Genomic DNA, 25,564 nt, shown 5'->3' on the forward strand with positions numbered 1-25,564 from the left:
GATTGAGATAAAACTATCCAGTTTGAGTGTTTGTTGCAGCTATGTGTCCTCACAATTTCAACATTCAACTTCTGCTACCATTTCTGTCAAGCCGTCTACCCATACAGTTTGACTCGTACTTCGATAAATCCAACATATGCACCACACAGAACGCATTGCAACTGCCTCTGCAACGCAATGCAACAAGGCAAACGCAGCGTTCCATTGGAAATGAATGTACTTGTGGTGTCCCAAAATGCAAAAACCCTTTTAGTGTGTCGAGGCGTGAGAGGAGACAGAGGCACGCGCGCACGTTGTGACAACTTTTTACCAGTTGTTGGCAAGCTATTTAGATTGTCATTATGGCGACACCTATTTCCAACCCTTTTTACCATACAACATATTAACGTCCTAGAACTAATGGGAATTAATAAACAACGGCAAGAAAGGACAGGAAAATGACTCACGGGGCTCTTAGAGCGCACTAGAAAAATTCGCTCGGGGTGGTTTAAACTGCATTCTAATGTATTGTGTCTCGAGCGCTGCACGAGTGGAATTTTGAAATGGAAGTTATGGAACTCCCTTGTGTGCTTCTGTTATATGGAAAAATCCACAATGAAACTGACATTAAATGTGGAGAATGAAACATTTGCATCTGTTGGCCATCAATTAGCCTATTAATTTACATACCTATGTAGGCTACTGTAGCCTACCATTTTATACACTAATTATGTTGAAATGACGATATCACTGGAGTCATTGCATATCAATTTGTGCCACTTGTTTAGCCTACCTAGAGCTGGCAAACTGATTTAATAAATAGCATATAGCTTCAGTTTATTGTTGTATCCCTGTTTTATTAATGCAGTTATTAATGGCCATGTTTAGTTAATGAAATTGGAAGTTATCAATTGTGATCATGATCACAGTACTATCGCAATTGCTGATCAACTGTTGTTAGAAATCAAATAATTTCAAATACATTTTTATTAGGTAACAGTCAGTCGGACTAGGCTATAGGCAACAACAAATAGCACATTGTCAAGCATATGCAAGCCTAGCCTGTTCCAAATGGCTATATTGGGCAAAGGAAGCACTTCTTACCTCGAAATCGACTCGCTGTTCATGTTGAATAAATTAGTCTGTCAATTTGAACTAAGTAAACTGCATTAGGCCTAAAAGAGCTATAGACTACCTGCATCTCGCTAACCAAACCATGGCAACATTTAATTACAATCATAAACCCAGATTTGAGTCAGTAGGCCTAGCCTATGCCTATTGAAACGACAAGTCAATCTCGTAAATATGCCATTTATAACGGATTGTGGTTTTAACATCCTCCACGTAATAACGACAAAATTGCCAGAAAATAGCCTAACACTCATAAAAATTTCGAATGATCTTTTCTCTTGCGACAAATTCAAATTCCTTTATTAGTCACATTAGCTCGCAATAATTCGTATTTTTCTGGAGAAAAAAAACGATTTTAGCTTCTTAGGTCGTTAGAAGTTAAATCGAGATTCCTTTATAATTCCCTCGATAACTTTATGGAAAAATAATTGATTTGGCTAAATTGGCAGCTCCTCTCTTACTGCGAAACATTTTGGCTAGTTCTTAGGCCTTTTTTGCATGTTTTGGCCTACACATTTTAGCTAGACCTGGCAACCCTGCAGTAAACTAAGTGGGAAGAGTATCAAATAACCACTGACTATGATTTGATGCGGTTACATATTCGCGGCAAACGGGATACATCAACATTACCGGCGGCGGTGGGTCTCCACAGCAACGCCGTGTGGTGTAGTGACGCCAACCAGGCGAATGGCAAGTAGGCGTAAGCTCCTTCCCAGGTCCGCGTGGGCGGCCCCGTGTGGTAGGGAGAGCGAAACACGACACCCCTAGAGAGGAAGGGGGGGGCTGGGGGTTGAGAATACGGAGTGAGTGGAAAAATAAAAGTCTGTAGAAAGAGAAAAAAAAACGTGGTTCCATACTCAGATTGAGAGTTTTTCATGCGATGTTTTGACTGCTGCAATGACGATGTGGAAGATTCGACCATTGCAACATTTTAATGCGGCTAAACTGATTAGCTAAAGAATTATAACAGTGCTTACAAGGCATTCCCCCACTATCAGCACGACGGACTCAAAGTTCAACGCCATTCAGTGCTGACGAGTGGGTTTATACCAAGCTAGAGCAGCATTCGTCTCTACGGTTTGTGAAAAAGAAAATACAAAATAAAGTTAGGAGCTCAGAAGTAACTAGGGAACAGTAGGGGGCCTGGGGGGTTAGAGCGCATGAGAACAGAGGGGTTTAGGCTAAGCTTAGAAACGGAAAAGTTTTCAAGCCAGCGAGGAATTTTTCGATTTTAATTTGTTAAGAACAACGAAGGCTGGGTGTCCAATACCACGCTAACTAACAACCAAACGGGAAACTTTCTGAATTGACCAGAGTCACCATGAAAACCCCCGGGGACACGGGTAAGTTACGATAATGTTCGCGGACCAACTATTGTCCGAATGGAACTCTGTGTTCCTGTTGTTGTCCACTGGAAGTGCTTGATACTTTATGGCGCTCGACTGGCGGTTGTTATTGTTTCACGTAACAACACAATCACAACTGTGTTGGTAATGGCAAAATGATCAACTTGTAATGATGTACCCTTGTGTGATCGCAATGACCAATGGTTATCGTAAATAACTACTGATTTAAGAACTCTGCGTAATGAGACGTTGAAAAACCCAGACAGGCTAGGGCGCTAGGCTAATTAGCTAGCTGATTGCCGCAATTTCCTACTCGAGTCCAAGCAGAGCTAGCTAACTCGGCGTGGAAAGTTTGTAAAATAACCACGCTAAATAATTTGCTCACACCACTGTGTATTAGTGAGCAAACAGCTTACTGTATCGGTGTCTGATAAACTTGGCTATTATTCCAGCTAGTTAGCTAACCAACTCTCGAACTTCCACATTTGACTAGCTAGCTAACCAATTCCCCCCAAAATGGACATTCCTGGCGAGTAACATTTAGTGTTAGCTAACGTAACCCTGCTTACGCTATCAAACGGACACAGACCTGTTAATAAACAGTTTGTTTATTTGTTTAGTTCTCCATTACTTAACTATTTACCAGGGTTGCTAGTTGGGCATGCCAGGACACTCATTCGATATTTAACCACCGCTTTTCAACGTCATTTAATTATTTCCAGCAAAAAATCAATGTCTACATAATGTGTGAACGGCACATTTCTACGTTTTGTAGAAACACATATAATGTAAAAAACCTAACAAATTCTAGCCGATTACATCAAAAGTTAAACACAGATTCGCGATGACGTGGGGAAAAGAAATACCCACCCTCTGACTAGAAACGTTGCAGGTTTTGAAAATCACCTTTTTTCTTAACTTTAATGTGATGTCAGAGAAACATATTTTTTTTTGGATCTTTTTAAACCACATCATATACACGTGCAATTTTCACATATGTAGTAGACACTGATATGGTGCTGGATATAATGAATGAGGTTGAATTCATATTTGTTTTTATTTAACTAGTTAAGAGCAAATTCTTATTTACAATGATGGCCTAGGAACAGTGGGTTAACTGCCTTGTTCAGGGGAAGAATGACAGATTGTCAGCTCGGGGATTAGAAATAGCAACCTTTCGGTTACTGTCCCAAAGCTCTAACCACTAGGCTACCTGCCGTCCCAACTCAGGCACAACTTTTATAGGAGGGGGGTCTACTGGTGTCCTAGTAATTAGTTACCAGTGTACTTAGTAACGTTAGAACTTGCTGCCAGCACCTACCCTCGCTGTAATGTTAACAGAACTACGGGAAAGCAGTGCTCGTCGAATGACACTGTCTACCGGTGTCCTAGCTAGCTACTGGTGACACCCCTGTCTGTTTCATCTCTTCTTCTTCTGTGGGGTTTATCGATGGTTGGCATCAATAGAAGTATAAAGAACGCCCGGAATTGCATTCCGCAATCACACTCTGAGTAGGTCTAGTTGGCAAGATCGATTCCCCTCTCTCTGGTTGAATAAAAATAAGTGCATTGCCAGCCGAAATCATGTTCACATGCATTAAACCATTAGCAGATTATTCCATTCCCCTCCCCCCAGTCTCAGGTACACCCACACATGAAATAACTTATTTAGAGTATGGGACTGTTTTCCATATGAGTTGGCTCTATGTGGGTGTACCTTTTCCCCCACCTCATTTGAGCTACACCTCTCACTTGGGACATGGCTTACAGTTGGTCTCACACTCGCAAAAAAACATTTATGCTTGATCACACACTATTTTCCCATAAATAGAACGCCCACATTTCTGAGTTGTCCTGTAGCGTCTAATGAGCCAGAAAATGTTGGGATTTAAATTAGGCCTATTTGGAATTCTAGGAGATATTGCTTTATGTTTGCCACAACACAAACTCATCCTGTCACACTGCAAATATTACACAATATTTTGAGGAGTATGGACACCGGTTGCGAGGTATCCTACATACGGGATGTGGGAACTGGGAAGCCGAAGGGTCAATGTAAAATGGGGATTTTGTTTTCATACACCAAATGGTATTGTGGCCTTGGGCCTTCAGTCAGCACCCCACCCAGGATCCTCTAACATGCAGGAATCCAGGTATCTCTTACTCCTCTGAAAAGAGACATTGTGGGAGGAGCAGTTCTTTCCCCCCCCCCCCCCCCCCAGATTTAGTGTCCCTAAGTAGTTTCATGGCGTTCACTCACCTGCACTCATTGGTTCAATTTGTTCCCGAATGCTTCACATCTCGGGAATCCATCTTGTAGGCTAAGCCGCTGTCCTCCCACATCTTTGTGTAGCAACTCTGTTGTCTAATAACTGGATCGTTATGCTGTATGGGAGTTACTTTGTGCTACTCTTCATTAGTATTGTAATGGAGACTGATGCCAACATTCCAGGAAAATATCATTAGCATGAATTTGTTTCTCAATAGGCAATGGTATTCAGGCACGTATTTATCTTGTAGATTATAGAATGTCACATAGGCTTACATGGCTCTCGAATCCACATGATAGAGACTGAACTCCAATGCATAGGCCTATAGTACATCTGTCTGTTCCATTCTGAACATTGCACGCTCCCGGCTGACTCTGGCCCAGGTGAAACAGCTCAAAGGTGCCTTGGCATCTGTCAACAGCACTGGGATTCCAGTTCTATGGGTCACACTCCACACCGCATCCGACCAGGATGCAAGCAGTCTGGGCTGCTAGCTCCCAATTTTCCACTTGTGTTACTCATTATATCAACAATCCGCCACATGTGCGACGTCACAGCTGTAGCCGGGCACTTTTTGTTGTCTTCCCCACGAGGAATTAGGCTGCACAGGCCACTGCAAGTGACTGCTGGGGGTGCTCATGTTTGTCAGTGGGAATATTCAACATGGTTCCTGTCTGCATTTACACAACATGAATGTCAGGAAAGGAAATTAGTAAGCATAGTGGGCTGAAATTGTCCTAGGCTATAAAAGAGAGGCTTTCTCAACAGCATATTCCCAACATGTTGACTAGGCCTAGCTGACCAAGTAATGGATCAATGTTATTGAAAACCTTTAATAAGCAGGTTATGATGGTGTCGTCAGATTGGAAACCTGCACGATCACAAGTGAACTCTGTACTCTGACCCGTGATGACGGGAAGAGATTTTTTTTCTTCCTGGAAATGTGCTTTGGTTATTACCCCTATTGTGAGGGAAAGAAAGCACACCAGGCCCAGGTAAAACAAAGGCACGTGCCATAGTTCATTACCCACTGAATACAGTAGACTATTTGTACTACTACAGTAGGGTTGCTCCCCCACCCGGCTCCACGCTTGAAAGGCTCCTGCAGTGTAGATGAAACGCCAGGCTAGCCCAAGTGGAACCAAAAAAATTGTCGGGCCGCTGAGCAGATAACATGTCAGGGCCTCTATCTGTGAACACCTGACAGGATGCAGAGGTTCCGGCTTCTTCACAAACTCCAAGAAGGAGCTTGATGTGACCAAGCCAATTTACGTCAACTTGGGTCCATTTTTACTCTCGATGATAAGCATATCTTTCTAGAATGACATGAATTCTTATGCTTATGTTTTGTGCTTTTCTCCCCCATTTGAAATCTGTTGAACAGACTGTTTGTTTTTTTGCTTTCAAATCTAGACATTTGGTCTTCAACTGACATTCCGAAGGTTTAAGTCTAGTCTAAATCAAACAGGCCTTATCAGTGAAAGATCAACTTTGGCCTGTACTATGACACACGGTTTAAGGACAGATTATGTAGAAGGTTTTTTTAAATCTTCAAAATCATTACCAAACCCCTAATCTAAAATACAGAATTGAATATTTAGCATAGATATGCTAACTTTTCTCTTCTGAGCTGGAATGTTACCATCAATGCCGTTGGGCTTCACTTAATCAGATGGTATGGTTGTGTTAGTCACTGTGTCAAAGGGACTAAAATGTCTGACAAATATCAGTTACAAAGTATAATATTTGGTGTTTAACAGATCTGTACATGCAGTTTTTCTAGTAAAATGTTTTTAATGCAAAAGTACTGTTTGGACAAAATATTAACACATCACGTCATTCACCCATGGCCATCTGTGTCCCAGTGTTTAGCCAAGCTGTCAAAAGTGCAGGTTGCTCTGTCCTGTGGCTTGTGGACGGAGGGGAGCAGCCTGGGTGTTTTGTCTGCTCCAGCCCTGGGTTTGGTGGGAACCCTGAGGTTTTGTCTCGCCTGTGTCTGTCAGAACTCGCTCTGAATCCCTGCGGCTTTGGCTTTTCCACATGAGTGTGTGGTAGTGTGTTTTACTTCAAACTAATGTTTGTGTTAGTGGTGTACTCTGTGATATTCTAAAGTGCATCTCCGTGAACATGGGCGTGTGTGAAGGCTGAACTGGTGAGAACGCTGCGGTGTGGACCCCTCCTTTCTCACGCTACTTCACTCAAAACATGACAACTTGCACCCGATTCTTCACCAGAGCAAGATCAAAGCAGGTAAGGTGTGAAGAAGGAGAAAGCTGAATGGGGAAGCCTGTTTACAGGCTGTGACAGAACAGAAGGGAATCTCAGCCCTGTTCCTGTTAGTCATCAAATGGTTCCATCTTATCAGGGAAGGTTTAAAACTCCTTCAGTATGTCTGTTTTCTCCCTCCGTCTCCTCTCCAGTTGGTAAGCTTTACAGCCAGAGACCACAGCTCAGAGTTAAGTAAGCGGCACATTTTCCCTGACTCGACTGAGAACCCCCCCCCCCCTTCTATCAGACCGATTGTACTTACAAGAGCTAGACTCAGGGTAATGAAGATTTACTCTGCATTTATGTGTTCTATGCTGAACACACACACACTCTCACACAACAGTTTATTACGGGGGCCGGACCCCCCACATACCAGTTAAAATGCTGACGTCTGTGTTGCATTACATACACAGACCCACTACACAGACACACGCAGCACACTCTCAATTCTCACGCTAGTGCTGATGTTGGTTGCCATCTTTGTGGTGACGCCACATTGGCTCCCTCTTATATTTCTACGCACCCAATTTAGTCTGAGGAGGATCCAGTGCTAATGCAATAGGACTTGGATTTAACCGAATTAGGAAAATGTGAACCCCCGAGATGGTTAAAATGGCCACCTCAGGCCCATTGTTTTTGCATACATCCTATCATCAATCACAAACAAGTAGATGTGTTGCATGCCCCACTAAAATAAACCATGTAGCTTTCCTGAAGTGTATGATTTGTATACAGCCTACATTTAGGGCTGGCACAATGACCGTGTAACCAGCGGTTATGGGGGAAGACCTTCGTCAGATTAAAATACTTATTTTTTTTCCGGGGAGGTGGATGGAACGAGCAGCTTACTGAAGACAGGACGGCTGGACTTCGGTGCCAATGAGTTTGTTTCTGCTGAAACATGGCCTCTACAACGTGACGACGTTAGACATTACAGTAAGCCTGTATGCAGGCTGCCTGAGACCGATCTGTGTAAACATCATTAATGATGCCCTGATATTGACAGCTGACTGTAGACGGGACGGCCGGCCTTTGGTGCCATTGAGTTTGTTTCTGCTGAAACATGGACTTTACAACATGATAACATTACAGTTACCCCTATATGCAGGCTGCCTGAGACCGATTTGTGTAAACATCCTTAATGATGCCCTGATATTGATCACGGCAAATAAATTACAGCAAAATGCTTCCATATAACCTAATCTTTTGGGTATTAGTATCAAGTCAATTTGAAGCTAGTTCTAGATCATGAGAGGTCTGAGTGGAAGCACAGTGTACCGCCACCATGACTACTCTACTATCACTAATGACTATGAAGACTTTTTTTTGTCTCTATGGAAATATGGAACATTTAAAGATGCATTAGCCATCAGTGAAGAGATTGGCAGCTTCAGTTCTGACTGATTTATCTCGTTCCCTTGGTTTGGTGGTTTATTCTGGGCTGTGGTGACAGCCGTCGGTTAGGGGAGGGAGCCCTGATGTCGACTGTGCGCTAATCTCACAGCTGGAGCCACCAAGTTGTCGTCAGCCGCTGTCTGTGGTTGTGGAGAGAAATGAAAGTAAAGACTGTCTGGAGACCTAACCTCAACACAGAACTTTGTAAAACTGGGCAATCTATCCGTTTCTCTGATTCTTCCTCCCGTTTCCAGCCCCCTTTCCACTGCGTTAACCCACCCTGACCACGTATTTTTTTATCGCTTGCATTTCCTTGATCTTCTGCTCTGTCTAGGCCTACGTCTTCATCTTTCTCTCACCGACTTTCTGAATGTCTCAATGTTAGCTCCTTGTCCTCTCTTCCATGTCACCTTTCTCACTCCCCCTCACTTTCTCCTGCTCTGTTTGCTGTTACTTTTCCAGAATCTCTCCCATCATCCTGCAAGTCTTGGTGTTTTTGCGAACTCACAAACCTGAGATTTCATACGTCTTTGAGTGAAGTTTGTAGCGTGTGCCGTCTGACGAATCGAAGAGACAGAATTGGCTTAGAAGAAGCCAGACACGGCTGCTGTCTACAGAGGCCAAAGTCCTGTCTGCCTCCAACAGAGCACAGGCCAGACCTCTAATCTGTGCTGCCTGGATGCATAGCCGCGGGAATATGTTTGGGGGTGGGGGTGCTGCGTTTTTTTTGTTGCAGACTTTGGGAGGAGGGGTGCAAGGGGGGAAAAACTTTGCCCGCCCTACAGACGGCTATATGGGTCCTCTAATACAGGACTAGTAAAGGCCCAGTGCGCTACTTTTGGGAGATCTTTCTAAACAAAAACAAAATATTTCATTTTTATTCCAATTTTATCTTTTCAGGGGGTGCAGCACCCTCAGCACCCCCATTTCCCACGGCTATGCCTGGATCCCCCTGAGTTCAGAAGAGAACTTTATTGCACCCCCCTCCCTCCTTCGCAGAATAAGAATCTGAAGACAGCCAGGAGATAAACTGTGTGCCTCAAATTATAGGACAAAATAACAGGGGAGCAGGGGATAAGATATAACAGACTGAGATGAGCGACGAGTTAAGACAGTGGAACTTACTTGCATTTCTCCCCATAGAGTGCTTGTGATCCCTAGTCTGCCACCAAATATCCCGCACCAGAAGCCAGGCCCCTGTACCACCACCAGTGACTTGGGCCCAGACGACTGACTCTGTCTGTCACCCACAGGGGGCTGAAAGGACCAGCTGTGCGAACGGGCCGATCTGGGTCCACCCCACTGGGAGGCTGTCTGGACTGACCAGTCAGAACCCACTTTCAGACCACTGCCCTCTGGATAGACTCATTTCCAAGTCACAGCAAGGATGCTTGTCTATGAGGAAAAAGCCAATCAGAGCTGACTTCTTTCAACAGCATGCCCCACTTTCCGTAGGCAGAGTTACTCTCTGGAGTAGTGGGGATTTAGACAACACATGGTCGTCCTCTCACTTGGACATGACCTGATTTTGTCCAGGGGTCTTGCACATTACCCTGTTAGTACCATCCCAGAGCATGGAGGGAAAAGCCTGCGCTAAGCCCGGCTCACCCAACCGACCCCTCCATGTCCCCTCTGATCACTTCCAGGTCTTCTTCAGGTCACTGCCTCTACTCTCTACTCAGTCACATGGTTCACAGCGGGCTTAACGGTCGATGGGATGATAAAGCTTAGATTAAGGATGTGCAAATGCCTCTCAAGTGGATTTTTGTTGTTGTTGCTATTCTACCATCCTCTTAACACTAGAACCGCTGGCCCTCGAGGGCCCCCCCCCTTCAAATTAATGAGCAGTCATTCTGACTTACAACATTCTAACAGTGTAATTAATACATTTCATATATGCTATTGCAAAAATAATAATTTGCCTGTGTTTCTAAAGTTCTTTGGCAATATTGTATTTAAAAATAAATAAAAAAGTTAAATAACACAATAGCATTTTCATTAGTATGTTACTGTAGGCTATATATATTTAAACAATAAGGCATGGATGGGTGTGGTATAAGGTCGATATACCATGGCTACGGGCTGTTCTTAGGCACGACGCATCGCGGCCATCCTATATTGGCCATATACTACAAACCCCTGACGTGCCTTATTGCTATTATAAAATGGTTAGCAACCTAATTAGAGCAGTAAAAAAATAAATGATTTGCCATACCTGTGGTATGCCACGGCTGTCAGCCAATCAGCATTCAGGACTCGAACCACCCAGTTTATAAATATATACAGAACCTGTCAGAAGTTTGGATACACCTACTCATTCAAGGGTTTTTATTTTATTTTTTACTATTTTATACATTGTTGAATAATAGTGAAGACATCAAAACTATGAAATAACACATGGAATCATGTAGTAACGAAAAAAGTGTTAAAGAAATCAAAATATATTTGAGATTCTTCAAAGTAGACACCCTTTGCCTTGACTGCTTTGTACAAAGTGTCAAATACATTTTATTGGTGCAGTGCCATTGTTACAACTATGAAACAGAAAGCGTATGTGTTGGAATGCAGTAAGAGCTTTTTGTTATAAAAAAATATAATAACAGCCACCAAGAAATGTGCTATTTGACACGTGGTCAAATGATTACAATCTCATTCAGCCTAAACATCATTATAAGCGCCAAGTGTGCTTGATAAATACTGAAAATCAGCACAAAAGCAATAAATGGCATCATAATGAATGTGTTGATTATGGCAGCAGTCAAACAAAGTCAATTTATTGTCAGCCAAGTAAAGGATCTTCACGCAATAGCATCAGTTGGAGCATGCCTCATAAACAACCAAAGCTGGTGGTGGCGTTTCATTTGACGGTGGCGGGGGCACCTGCTCGGCAGGCCCGGAATTTTGAGATTTTAGGGGCAAGGCTATTTGGCCTTTTGCTGTCCGTTACTCATCTTGTTGGCTGAGGAAAAGTAAATGTGGACAGTTCTTCTAACATCAATATGCATCCCGGGAATTCGACAAGAAAGACGCGCGCTTGTGCGTCCCAATGTGTCTGTCTTGTACTTCGGAGCTGCGATGCCCGAGAATCGTGTCCTTCTCATGGCATTGCCTTATAAGGATTGAGATACCTGAGCTCAATGTAAGTGAGAGGTAGCTTCGAAGCACAACGATTGGCAGCCAGGAAATGGGAATTATAATTATTATATTCAGGCCAAGGGCATAATGGCCAATTTGGCCACAAGACATGGAATTGTTTTTAGGGGGCCTTGCGGCCACACAAAGTTGCATCCACGGCCTTGTCGGGCGATGCCGCCAGGAAATTTGAGGCCTGCTCAGTGTGCATCGTTCTGTTTTTGCGCGCGCCACCTCAGTGGTGTCGGTTCAGGCTGAGGCTCAGAATCAGAAGAATAATCATCAGGGATGTCATGATTCGTTTCTTCCCCACCCTCTGAGCATTTTCATTTCGATTTTGTAGCACCTCTATAACTGAGCATCTGCATCCATTTGTCTTAGTCTTCTTGCCATTGTAAATGACGCACGCTCTCACTGTGTACTCCCGAGAATACTGTTAAGGCTGCTTCGATTCAGTGGACTGATATAGGGTACATACCATTTTAGAGATTATAAGTGGAGTAGGTCAATACAATAGAATGGCCTGTTCTTCATTCACAATTAGTGATTACATAATTACATCGTTCGCTTACATCGTTCGCTTCTCCTCACTCTTCAACTTACCTATTCTCCCCCCTTTCCCCCCATCATGCTTTACTTCATTTATTTAATCTGTTACGTGTGAAATGTAGTTTTGGTTCCGTTTCGACAACTTGGCAGGTGTCTTCAACTTCCAGGAGAAGGGGAGCAGGCCCTATTGTTGGGAGGAGGAGGGGCAACGGGAAAAGCATCCTAAAACTGGTTGTAACTCTAGTTCTGTTTGTGATATTAAGATTCTAACAATGACCGTGTGTTATATAGACGTATTTAGGAAAATGAAAGGACTGAAGGGGGCATGACTTTACAAATGCCAGAGTAATACATTTTTTAAAGTCCAAATGACTCCTTTAGCGTTTCTAGTGTTAAGGGTCAAGCAATTCCTACTCAAGTCTTCAAATTGGTTGAGGTTTACCAAAGATTATAACAAATACTTTATAGTGAATTATGAGTGTTGTATTAGTTGCTAATAATATACGCACAAATCAAGTTTATTATGGAGATCAACTCCATTTCCTAACCTCAGGTTTCCAAGACTAGTATTTAGGATGTCTGTCCCAGGGATCTATTGCTGAGCGTTGAGGGCCTGCACAGGCGTGCTCATAAACACTGGCTCTGTGTCCTCTCTGCACGGGACAAGGCCTGCACTCATACTCGACAGTCCTCACATAGCAGGAAAATTGGCGCAAACACGCGCCCTGTCTAACCATCTAAGGCTGATTTTTTTTATTTTAATCACAGCTTGCACTACACGGAACTCTCCAAGACGCGTCTGGTTTCTGTCTGGGCAGAGTTGGCCGTCGCGCCCCGGGATCCATTACACTGTCGCAGTCCAGCCCCTATGACTGTCCAAGCACCGTCATGCTCCAACTTGATTTCATCTCGGTGGCGTTGACATTGGCAATTGTTGATGTAAAGATGAAGGTAACATATCGAGGGTCTGCCGTGTGGTTGAGTCGCGTCTTTGTGACGGTACTGCCATGACAACAACACACAGCCCTGTCTTTTTTTGTTTTGGGCTGCTACATTGCTTGGGGTCTGGTGCACCTGCATGGTGGCTGCTGGATGCATAAACATCCCAGAGCTTAGTGCATAGGGGGCCAATCGCACACAGCAAACACAACCAATGTATAGCTTATTCCCTTTGCGCCTTATATCTTTGGAAAGGCCACACAGCCTAATATGCCTTTAAAAAAAAAATATATGTAATGTACTTAAGAGCCAGGGAGAGATTTTCCGATCTCTCTTCTAGTCTCTTTCACGGTACTCTGTGCTGATTTGAGTTTTTCATGCCTCCACTCTCTCTCTCTCTCTTACGTAACAGTTGACTTCTAGAATCAGGAGAGAGGTGAAAGTTCATGTGGTGCACCTGTAGCTCTGACTGGCCTCTCATCTACATCGGGGTGTTTTTCCTACCTGGGTCCTTAGCCCCTCCTACACTTCATCTGTTTTTTTCTGTCTTCTTCCTGGGTTTTTAAGTTGCCCCTCCTTGTCTCACTATTAATGCTTCGCCCCCTGGACTCTGACATTTTTCCATTTTATTTAACTAGGCAAGTCAGTTTAAGAACAAATTCTTATTTACAATGACAGCCTAGGAACAGTGGGTTAACTGCCTTGTTCAGGGGCAGAACGACAGATTTACCTTGTCTGCTCTGGGATTCGATCTAGCAACCTTTCATGAGTTGGTGTTGATGGCAATGTCTTTAGGATAGTGAGCTATTAGCCTTCAGGCTAGCATGAGTCAATGTTAGCATCCACCTTCTTTTAGCTACAATACTTTTTAGCGCTTACCTTGTTTTTTTTTATTTGTGTGTGTTCGCCCTCTCAATGCACCGTGGCATTGAAGTTCAATGGAGGGTAGTCCAGTGGTGATGGACTACTCACTCAGAGAACAAGACCGTGCCCCCTCCTACCTCCCTCTGTGTCCAGGCAGCCGTCACTAGCAGACGGAGGCTGACCTTTTCCTCCAGCTAAATATAGAGCCAGCAAAGAATAGGAGGAAGGGAGGGAAAATGGGGGGGGATTGATGGAGGGAACAGGGTGAAAGAGGCGATGGAGCCCCTGGTCTCAGACCAGCAGGCGTTCAGGACAATGCACGAGATGACTATCTGTTATTTAAAGCTACTATTATAAACACATGACGTCATACGGCTGCTAACATCAAGTAGCCGTATTGAAATCTTCGTATGAAAATGGTTCTCGTTTAGAGATCGTATATTTCTGTTGGAAGGGAAATTCGGGTGCCTCGAATAATGGTCTCACACTCTTGTGGTAACCATAAAAATACACTTTTTTTTGTCCCTACTCCTTCAGTTATTTCCTTTAGAGACCCGGGGGAAATGGTTGGACAACTGTTTCTTCTTACTGACCTCATACACCTGATGTTCGTCGGATCATTGTGGCCCCGCTACATGACTCTCCCAGGTATCAGCACACCGCACATGGGAAGTGATGTGTGTTATTATGGCGCGTAACCAGGGTTGTGTTTATCCGTGTGTAATTCCTGTCATAGTTACTGTCACCCGCAGGATCAGCAGCAGTCCCACCAGGACCACTGGTAGTGAGCACAGCAGAGCAGAAGATGGGCTTGTAATGGCTGTGTGTGTGCCCGCATCTGTCTAGAGAGGAGCAGCGTTGTGAGTGTCAGTGATTTGAGTTAAGAGATTTGTAGTATGTGACGGACACGACAGTGAATGTCGGCTAAGGGACAGCAGAGCAGGACCGCGACCTTTCATCAGTGAAACCACAGATGACAAGTTCTCTTTTCCTGTGATGCCTCCTTCTCTCGGTCCTCCCTCGCTCATTTTGTCTTTTACCTCTTTGCCCCCCCCCCCCCCCCCAAACACTCTGAACTTTAGATACCTTTTTTTAATTGAATTACAGTTTTATGTTCAGTGTGTTTTCTGGTGTTTTATTTATAGAGCTAAAATGTCCTGTTGCTAAGCAATGGTGTCAGAGGGAGCGAGGGAAAGAAAGGGATGGCAGCGCGGAGGGGAAAGGCGCGCTCCATGTGAAAACTGAATGACAAACAAGAAGAGGCCATGAGTCAGCACTGACGCACTCTGTGGGCATTGCTGCTATTTGTATGTGTGAGCACTCTTCTCCCACGCATGCACCCACTTTACCTTTTCTGAACATGTGTGTGTGTGTGTGTGTGTGTGTGTTTGTGTGTTTGTTCAATTTGCTCACTCACTCTCATTTTATCTGCTCCTGCCGGGCTTTACATGTGCTTTGCCACCAGCTTCCCAGCATCTGCCCAAGTGGCACAGACGCTAAAGTGGCGCCATTGATCTGGCCACTCTTGTCGTCGTTGTGGGAATTATACGCTTATGCTTTAGGAGCTGTGAAGCGTCGGCTTGCCATCAGAACCATTCACTGTTCTGTCCAATTCAGACGAGACAATTGAAGTAGTTCAACGGTTTAGCCTGTTATCCCTATCCAATTACTTTGTGTGAGTCACGTGTCATAGGCTTTTATCTGGGCCACTTGCAAAATCGAATCTTCCTTCCTTCATACAAAGAGTTTATTTTTATTTTTTTGTGTGACAAAGGGCGTCGAAGTCCCTCTGGTGCAGCAGCATTTGACCTGGAATGAAGGTTTATAGTGACAATTGTGGACTTTGTCTCAACAGGTGGTTCAATGGGGCAATAGTGTACCAGTTGTCGGTATTGCTGTTTGTGTTCTTATCTCAGTGTTTACTCTAGTATTCTAGATATGATGTCCTTCTGTTTTCTATTATAACATAAATGCCTCTGGTATGTACGCCGTGGTGGGGTTTTATCTGTTGCGCTGTGCCCATGTGTTTCTCCGAGGGTGATTTCTCGGCCTGCTTCCTAGAGCACATCTGGTCCTAATGAGGTGTGTTTGTGTGTGTGTGTGTGTGTGTGTGGGGGGGGGGGGGGGGGGGGGGGGGGGGTTGTTGTTTATGTCTCTGCCTGGCCTTGTGTTGAAGTGGTGTTGAGTCTTTAAGCACAACCTACATCTCTAAAACACATACTTGTGCTCCGTGTTCTCACGTGTGTCTAATGCTCGTTATAGCTTTTATTTTGTCTTCATACTCAAGGCCGTTTTAATTAATGATAAACATGGAACTGATACGAAAGCACCAGGCCTGTACAGCTTGGATTTTAAACTCAAACAAAGTTACCCGCCCCCAAAAACACTTTTTTGGTTTTTGAACACTGTACCCCCAGTACAGCTCTGTAAGACTCTTTTTATCCAAGGTGGCTTGGGCAATAATCTACATGTGATCTGTCACCTGGAGATCAAACCCACGACTCACAAACCCTTTGTCGACTCTCCACTACCAGCCTTTCCCTGTTGCCTCTGTTCTTCGCTCCATCATCCCCAGCATTTGAACACTACACCCCCATATAACCCCCTTTCCCCTCCTCCCCCCTCCCCAGGGTTTGCCTTCCCCGACTGGGCCTACAAACCCGAGTCGAGCCCCGGCTCGCGACAGATTCAGCTCTGGTGCTTCATCCTGGAGCTGCTGCGGAAGGAGGAGTACCATGAAGTCATCGCTTGGCAGGGCGACTACGGAGAGTTTGTCATCAAGGACCCCGAAGAGGTGGCCCGACTGTGGGGCGCCCGCAAGTGCAAACCGCAGATGAACTACGACAAGCTGAGCAGAGCGCTTAGGTAAGAAAGGGGAACAACTATCGACTCGACTTAGGGATTCTGGGTATTGTAGGATGAAGAAATGAAGTAAATGGGTCTCTCTTGCAAAATAGATTTAATCTAAGTGTAACAAACCTATGTAAATACAGACCTGAAGTGGGGGAATCTGTAGTCATAGTGGGCTACAGTGTGTTTAACCTTTTACTCCAGCCTAGCTCTAACGCACCGGACTCAACTAATAGCTGTTATTAGAAGACTGTTTTTAGCTGATTTAAGACGGGCCAGAACAATGAGTGCTCTGGAGTGGCTCCCCCCCCCCCCCCCCTGTTTGTTTTTCAAAGAGAAAGGGAGGAGAACAGAGGAGAAAGTGGGAGCGCAGTTCATCACGACTTGTTGATCTCGGATGTACGTCAAGGTCCCTCGTTTTAACGAGACCGCTCATTTAGACAACCTTGTCTTTAGAAACACACGCTGCAGAGCACACGTGGGAAGCCGAGAGCTTTTATTTAGTCCGCAGTCTGTTCTCGCTCTCTTTTTTTTCGCTCACTCAATTTCACACACACACACACACCACACGTATATCTCTGGCTGCCACACACTGGCTTGTCAGCGTCACCTTCATGTCGTAGGTTGGTGTGGGTCAGATAGTGCTCATCCTACCAATAACTCGTCACAGCTGCTTTCTCTGCCAGTCCTCCTCCATCCCATCTGCGCCTTGTCGGTTTGTTTCTATGGTGTACCAGTCTCCTCGACCGGTCTGACCTAACGTCTATGGTACTTTCTTCTGTCATAAAACTCATAAAACTTTAAATTCTGCCATGTTTCAATTACTTCAATGTTCTTCCCTCATTAGGGTTTAGGATTGGATTAGGGGCTGCTTGGGCTAGTGTTTAGAATGTACTTTAAAGCTGTGTCATAGAGGCAGTAGTAACGTTAGCTCTTTGTTTGAAGTGAGTTCAATTGTTCTTCAAAGCACCGTAGAGCAAGCTTGAGCCCTTGTGTGTCCGCATGTTTCTCCCAGCTCTCTCTGCTTGCGTTTGTGTGTGTGTGTGTGTGTGTGTGTACTTGCTTGCGTGTGTCAACTCCAGTAAAGTCATTCACCGTATCACGTGTGTGTGTGTGTGTGTCTGTCTGTCTGTCTTCCTGGCCTTTCCCCCACGTGTTCAAGTGCTCTCTCTCTCTGCGCCTGTGAACATTTACGTTCCAGTCCAAACCTGTCTCCACTTCACATCTATATCAAAGTAAGCACTAGGAAGCCTCCTACTATTACTGCCATTTAGCGTGTGTAGGTGGGAGCCCTCTAGTCATAGTGGTAGCCGCTGCAATCGGGAGAGGCCCTTCATCCATTGAGTCCTCACTGTGCCGGCGCGAGAGGTTCAGCAGTGAGACGAGCCAGAGCTAGCTACCTTTGGTTCACCGGCCACAATGGCTGAGGACTTCCTTCCACTCCTAGTGCAACTGAAGTCCTTAGACTGAGTCCCTGCGTGTTCATTTGGCCATTGTTTGGAAAGGTTTGTCTCATTGAGGTGAAACATATCCTACTATTCTCCTGTGTGTGTGTGTGCGCTCATTACGTTTTGTATTGTCATGGTTACCACACCTAATGATACCCTTAGATCAGGGCCCTCCAACCCCGTTGCTGGAGAGCTACCGTCCTGTAGGTTTTCACTCCAACCCTCATCGAGCCCACCTGATTGCAGTCGTCTGGTTGATAAGCTGAACGGGGTTGGTTACAACTGTGGTTGGAGGAGGGTAACTCTCTAGGAAACAGGGTTGGAAACTCTTGCCTTAGATAAATAGCAATACAATTACATTGTAATACAATTACATAGTAATAGATACTGCATGTCTTTTTTTTGGGGGGGGGTTCTGTGTATAACACTCAGTAGGACCACAATGTGGTGTCTTTGTGTGCCATCGAATGTATTTCATCCTTATTTAACCGTGCAAATTGAACAAATAGCGAGTAACCGTGTAAACCTTGACCCCGCAGATATTACTACAACAAGAGAATCCTCCACAAGACCAAAGGGAAGAGGTTCACCTACAAGTTCAACTTCAACAAGCTGGTGCTGGTCAACTACCCCTTCATCGACATGGGCTCTGGTCAGTACTCTGTCTCTAGTCTGGTTGAAAATCCACCGGGAGACCATCACTGGCACAGTTTTTTAAAGATACTATAGATTAATACGTTGTAAATGTCCATCATTTGCAAGTCTTAAAGCACTTCCACAAAGTCCTCATATGCATTTACTGACGTCTGATCGTTGGGAGATTTGATTCTGTATCTGTCCAGTTTTAAAGGCTAGCTACGCCAATACAGAGCCCTAATGTGCCTGAGAGCCTAACACGTACTGGCACCATTTTGTTGTGGAAGCGGCTACAATGACTGACAGGTAATGACGTGGACTAAATGCTTAAAATACTCTTCCATCTCCCATCAGGTTTATGTAGTGGAGTGATGTTTGCATATTGCATATTTGTTTATGTGCTTCATACCAAGTGTTTCCTCTTTTTAAGGCCCTGGGGCAGTAATCACAGCCACACAGTGTAAATAGGGCACACTTGAAGCCTGATACCACGTGACATAGCTTTTTGCATGGAGTTTTTATTATACTCCATATGTGATGTGGTCTGGGTTTTGACATGTTTTGACATAGTGGTCACACACACCCATGCCTCTCCGACGTTAACTCACTCAGCGGTTTTAGGAAAATGGAGCTACCTGACTCGTGTTTGTGATGGCAAAAAGAGTGACTTTCCAATATTTAATTTTGGCATGGGCGAGGATGCCAAGAACTTGTTGTGCGCCACAATTTGGTATCGCAGGGCAGAAAAGGGGAATGTAACACGTGAGCAGTGGGTTTTCTCTCTCTGTCTCGGTCTGTGATTCTTTGTACAGTAACTTTTACTCTCACTCACCTGCTTTCTCTGACTTGGTTTCACTTTGACTCTGATTCTCCTTCTGTCACCCATTGCCTCACACTAACTGCTCGCTCTCTGTCTCTCGCTCTCTGTTTCATTCCTACCCTCTAACTCACTTGTCCTGTTCTCTGTCTCCAGGTAGGGGAGTCCCCCAGAGCGCCCCTCCCGTGCCGACCGGGGGCAGCCACTTCCGCTTCCCCCCCTCCACCCCGTCCGAGGTGCTCTCCCCCAATGAGGACCTGCGCAGCCCGGGCATGTTCAGCAGCGTGGCCCGCCGTATGGGCCGCGGCTCTGTCTCCGACTGCAGCGATGGCACCTCCACCAATTCTGAGCTGGAGGAAGGCGTGGGGGGTGAAGATCGTGGCGGCGTGGGCCCCGAACGGGCATTCCGCGGCCTCCTTCACCCGCGCCTCTCCCATGACTCGCTGTTTCGTGCCTACGGGGGACCCGGCGGGCTAGGCCGTCCCCCGCCCGGCCACAGGGTCCACGGTGACCCCATGTCTCCGTTCCCTGTGTCCCCACTGCCGGGCCCTGGGGGCCTCCTGGGGTCCACCCTGTCCCCAGCCCTGTCCATGACCCCTGGCTCCCACCTGCCATACACCCCGTCCCCCTCCCTCAGCCCCATGCTTGGCTCCCACTTCTCCTTCAACCCGGACGACATGAAGCGCTACCTGCAGGCCCACCACCAGAGTGTCTACAACTACCACCTCAGCCCCAGAGCCTTCTTCCACTACCCCAACATCGTGGTCCCCCAGCCCCACAGGCCCTCTGCCGCCCCTGAGAAGCCCATAACAGCCCACCACCATGCCCCGCCCATGCCCCACTCCCATTCGCTGCACCACCATCAAGGGGAGGAGCAGCACCCCTCGCCCTTCAAGTTCAAGCTGCAGCCGCCTCCGCTGGGGCGTAAACAGAGGGACTGCACCACCTCCTCTACCGGTGGGTCCTCCTCCAGCCTAGGCTCCTCCTACGCTGCTTTAGGGCTGCTCTCTAACTCCTCCTCAGTGGGCCCTCCCAAAATCAAGGTGAGCCAATCACTAACCAGAATCAAGGTTCGCCTGACTAACCCCCAGTTTAATGTAAAAAGAGTGTGAATGACTCCTCTGTTGTCTCTTGTTGTCTAGGTGGAGCCCGTCTCCGACATCGAGTCCGATGAGGAGGTGGAGGTGACCGACATCAGCGAGGAGGACGAGCTGCTCGACGACTACGAGGGCGACGTCTTCACCCCCCCTCATCCCACCAACGGAACCGCCCCTACCACCATTACCAACCTGGGTGCCATCGCCGCTGATGACCTGGATGAGGATGTGTTCAAGACCCCCGCCGCCCCTCCCATGGGCCCTCTGACTCCCTCCCTGCTAGGCCTCAAGAGCGAGCCAGGCCAGGGACCTCCCATCAGCCCCGGCGGCACCCTCTGTATCCCCCTCAAGCTGCGCTTCAAACGCCGCTGGAGCGAGGACCAGAAGATGGAGGCCTATGGCGAGCGCGAGGAGGCCGAGGATAAGAAAGTGCGGGCGGAGAAGGAGGTGGTGGAGGAGCCGGCAAGGAGGGAGTCAGAGAATGAGGAGGGGCCAAGGAGAAGCCCGTCCATGAGTCTGGGTGCTCCTCCGGCCCAGCGCAGGGCCAGCTCCGAGCTGCAGAGAGCCACAGCCCAGCTGTCTCTGGAGAACCACGGAGCCTGTTGAGGCAGGGATACACACACACACACACACACAGAGAGAGAGAGACGATCTCATGCCCTTACCTACATACACACTCACTCATATAACCAAGCTTACGCATATACATAAGTGCCTGTGCGGAAGGCTTTTTTTACTCTCATTTTGAACTGATTTAATAGTGAACATTAACACACAGCTCAACATGCTGTGACTGAGACACTAAGGCTGGCCATTAGATATCCCCTCTAAACAGAAGACCCTTCAGGGCCTAGTTCCAGGATCCATCCCTTAGACCTGTACGCTGCCTTAAGGTGCCTCCATCTCCCCTCAACATCTCCTCCCAGTAACGCCCTTAGCTCCTTAGCCTTTTATGTCGCATCAAAACAGATGGGAAAGAGTCCCTTCAGACCCACTCTCCCAGAAGGACCTTAATATTGCTGACACTGGGGGGGGGGGTGACATCACGACAATACCTTCAACAGACTTGAAAAGAGATTACAGAAGTGCTTGTCTTGACGGGGACCTCCTACCAACTCTTGTCAACTGTTCCATCACCTTTTATGACTGGGAAGGGATCTCAGGATTCAAAACAGAGGCCACCTTGTCCGCGTATGTAATCAAGACCTCTTCGACAAGGACTGACTTAAGACTGAATTTGTGTCTGAGTGAGCCCTCCTTTTCACCAGACGCTCTTTGATAATCGTCTCTCCGCAGACTTGAGCGTAGGGACAAAAACCATAATGGCGTGCAGATCTATAGAGGACGTGGATGGACTGACTGGAGACCCCCTCTCTTATGGCCTTCCTGTCACTCAAGTGTTGTTTGACACCTACCATGGCAACAATGCAGTACCCAACCAGGCCTTAATGGACAGCTTTTGGGGACCCTACAAGACTTTTGCACAATCTTATAAGAAGAGCGGATCGAGGAAATGGGTAGTTAGTCCGCGCTTGGAATGGTGTTGAAATATTATCTTAAAGGTCTCCTCCTTTCCCCTCATTTAAGCCGCTCCTGTTTCTCCCATAGAGGGTGCCTCCAAAAAAAAAAAAAAAAAAGACTGTATTTGGGGAGATGCGGTGGGGCATTTGCAGTGAACGGAGGGTTAGACGTACCTCTGTATATACAATGTTCTTGAACCGAGACTGAAATTAATAGATTTCCCCCTCCCTCCCCAAGAAAGTATACCATGAATGCGAGTACCGAGGTGATATCAGGCAACTTCACAAAGCCTTTTTAGTGACATTTGAACTTTGCCCGTTTTAATGAACAAACCGGACAAATTGAGATTGTGCCTTTTTTTTTTTAACTGACAGGTGACTTAAAGGAATTACCCCTGCCAAATAATGTGCTCACACTCTCCCACACACAGACACAATGTTGTTCCCTGACGTTCACACTCACGTAAAAAAAAATCTCATTGTTAACTCACATGGTACCTCCCCACAAACACACACACACACACATACTTCTGTAGAAGCCTCAAGAGCATACCGTACTGAAATGAGTTGGTGTGGCGTGGGAACAGACCACATACACTGATTGCCACTTTGCCTTATTTGTTTTATACCATTTAAGAAACAGATGCTGAATAACTTAAACCAATACTACACATATTTTATTTGAATATATTAAATACAAATGTTATATTTCAAAAAAATGTATAATTTGATATGAATCAGGAATTGTAATGGTAACTATATGTTGGGCATATATGAGGGAGCCCTCTTCTCTCCTTGCCCCTCTTGACTGTGGAACTGCATTCAAAAGGGTCCTTGTGCAGGAGGAATCAGAACACGGTTCTGTTTGTAATGGAAAAACAAGTATTCTGTTTAGGGGATGAAGGATGGTGAGTGTAAAGGGACTGTAAATGAACAAATAATGGAGAAATGTTAGATCTTGGACCCTGAACCTCAGCTTTTACGACCAGGCTCACCCCTTCTCGACACCCCAAATGCTCCTGGGAACACAGGGACTAGGAGCCTTTTGAGGTCTACTGAACCCGCCTTTTGTCTTGGACCATGAACTATACTAGGAGAATGCATCAGCAACACTCCACCACCTGTGTGTACACATGTGAGGTAGACCTGGTCTGCTGAGAGGGGTGGAAATGCGTAAATGCGGCTAACCTAGAGTAAAAGGAAGGTGACATCACTAGCGACATGATTTCCCACCCCCATACTAGTCCCTCTGGCTTTGTAGACGCTTAACCAGAGAAACCACCACCGCCCAAGCAGGAAATGACATCACAAAACCTCGGAGAGTGACTTCCCGTAATCTGAGAAGACGCTTTGCAGGTGCCATCTACTGCGTATAGGCCCCTCCAGCTGGGTAACACAACAAGATCCAGGCCAAAATAAGACGTGCCCAGAGTTTGTTCATAGCGCTAGTGTGGCGTGAGTGGGTGTCTAAGCAGCTGTTGGTGTTGCCTTAAGGCGTCCGCATGCTTCCCAGCAGAAACCGTTCAGAAGAGTTCGTGGATATATTATGCTAACATTTTGTTACATTTTGGACTTCGGTAAGGTTTTTTCGGCTGTTTGGGCACATTATATTTTTTCTCGAAGGAAACCGACGTCAGTAGCTGAAGTCTATGCCCCTTCGGTGATTGGTCAACAGTAGGGATTCTTCAATAAAGTCTTAGTTGTCATTCAAGGAGAGACGACTCATTTTCATGCACATTTTTTTTGTTTAGAAATACTGCACCCACTTAGTTAGGTTTAAAATTGCGCGACTAAGATCTTCTTTGCAAAAACTTCAATTAATTACATATTTCTTGAGTTATTCTGACTATTTTGAGGAAGTGTATACTGGCTACGGCGTCTCAAAATGGACAAACCGTACTATTGCCGCTTTTTTTTCTTGTTTTTCAAGCGAATGTCTTTTAAGGGAGTTTTGCGAACACAGTCATTCGGTTCGGGACCAGTCAAACAGAAGCATGCTGATGCCTTTAGCCACCCAGCTAGTCTTTTGTCCCACCTTGCATTGTAACTGACAGCTGCCTTAATTGTTGCTTAGAAAGAAAAATTAAATCACAATTTTTTTTTCATACTATGTTGATACTTTTCCCTCAATATCATCATTGCTGTTTATTTTTCAAAATATATTATTACTGTCATTTATTATTATTATTATTATTATTATTAACATGATTTACTATTTGATTATTTTGTACTCTGGGCCTACCTCTTTTCCATGGCTATTTGAATCTCTCATGGGTTTAGTGTTTTATTTTTCAGTACGTATTTTCCAGACAATGACAACTCCTCCATCTTACACTTATCTGAACTAAAATAGTAGTTATAACTTCAACTAAGCTGGTTGTATTTGTAATTGTGGACACATGGAAAAGAGGGGCTCACATAATCCTATCATATTACCTTCGTTTTGAAATATCTTTTTTGGTCTTGTGTATATATATTATTTTTCACTTTTGGGAGGACTCTGTGAGGAAAAAGATATTGTATTATTTGAAAGGTGACCATCTCTCTCCCTCTATCCTCCCTCTCTCTCTTCGTTCACTCTTCTCAGCGGTTATTTAACACTCAAACTGAGAGATGTGACTCCATGCCTTGACGAAGCGTACCTTCTGTTTCTCTTGTATTTTTCACCCCTTATTTGTAATTCAATTGTAATCAGGGTTCATTAAAACAGGTAAAAATTGACAAGTGTCTGTGTTTTTTAATAGAGGACTTACACATGAGGTTTATTACAGTAGTTAGTCCAGGGCAATGCCTTTGTACCTGTGAATGTGTTAGTCATAGATATAGACTGAACAAAAATATAAACACAACATGTAAAGTGTTGGTCCCATGTTTCAGGAGCTGAAATAAAAGATCCCAGAAGTTGTCCATATGCACAAAAAGCTTATTTATCTCAAATGTTGTGCACTAATTCATTTAAATCCCTGTTAGTGAGCATTTCTCCTTTGCCAAGATATGCCACACCTGTTAGGTGGCTGGAGTATCAAGAAGCTGATTAAACAGCATGATCATTACACAGGTGCACATTGTGCTAGGGACAATAAAAGGCCACTCTAAAATGTGCACTTTTGTCACACAACGCAATGCCACATATATCTCAAGTTGAGGGAGCATGCAATTGGCATGCTGACTGCAGGAATGTCCACCAGAGCTGTTGCCAGAGAATTGAATGTTCATTTCTCTACCACAAGCCGCCTCCAACGTTGTTTTTGAGAATGTGGCAGTACGTCCAACCGCCCTCACAACCACAGACCATGTGTAACCACGCCAGCCCAGGGCCTCCA

The 25,564-nt window shown here is 45.4% G+C and overlaps 1 protein-coding gene across 1 annotated transcript; it reads left to right on the top strand.

Annotated features, from left to right (window-relative positions):
* The first annotated feature begins 1,743 nt into the window (after positions 1-1,743).
* LOC109907541 (ETS domain-containing transcription factor ERF-like) lies at positions 1,744-24,962 on the top strand. The gene is made up of 5 exons (XM_031793636.1): positions 1,744-2,453; positions 16,504-16,738; positions 18,711-18,823; positions 19,781-20,667; positions 20,767-24,962. Exons 1-5 carry the CDS (start codon positions 2,432-2,434, stop codon positions 21,325-21,327), a joined length of 1,818 nt encoding a protein of 605 aa, XP_031649496.1. The 5' UTR covers positions 1,744-2,431; the 3' UTR covers positions 21,328-24,962.
* Positions 24,963-25,564: the final 602 nt, after the last annotated feature.

Source organism: Oncorhynchus kisutch, linkage group LG17 (genome assembly GCF_002021735.2).
Source record: "Oncorhynchus kisutch isolate 150728-3 linkage group LG17, Okis_V2, whole genome shotgun sequence".
In the NCBI taxonomy this organism is placed as follows: Eukaryota; Metazoa; Chordata; class Actinopteri; order Salmoniformes; family Salmonidae; genus Oncorhynchus; species Oncorhynchus kisutch.

Bases quoted from the DNA above. Each gene is read 5' to 3' on its own strand.
- LOC109907541 (XM_031793636.1), top strand. From the start codon at position 2,432: ATGAAAACCCCCGGGGACACGG. The intron at 16,739-18,710 runs GTAAGAAAGGGG...TTGACCCCGCAG, and splicing joins AAGCTGAGCAGAGCGCTTAG to ATATTACTACAACAAGAGAA. The intron at 20,668-20,766 runs GTGAGCCAATCA...CTTGTTGTCTAG, and splicing joins TGGGCCCTCCCAAAATCAAG to GTGGAGCCCGTCTCCGACAT.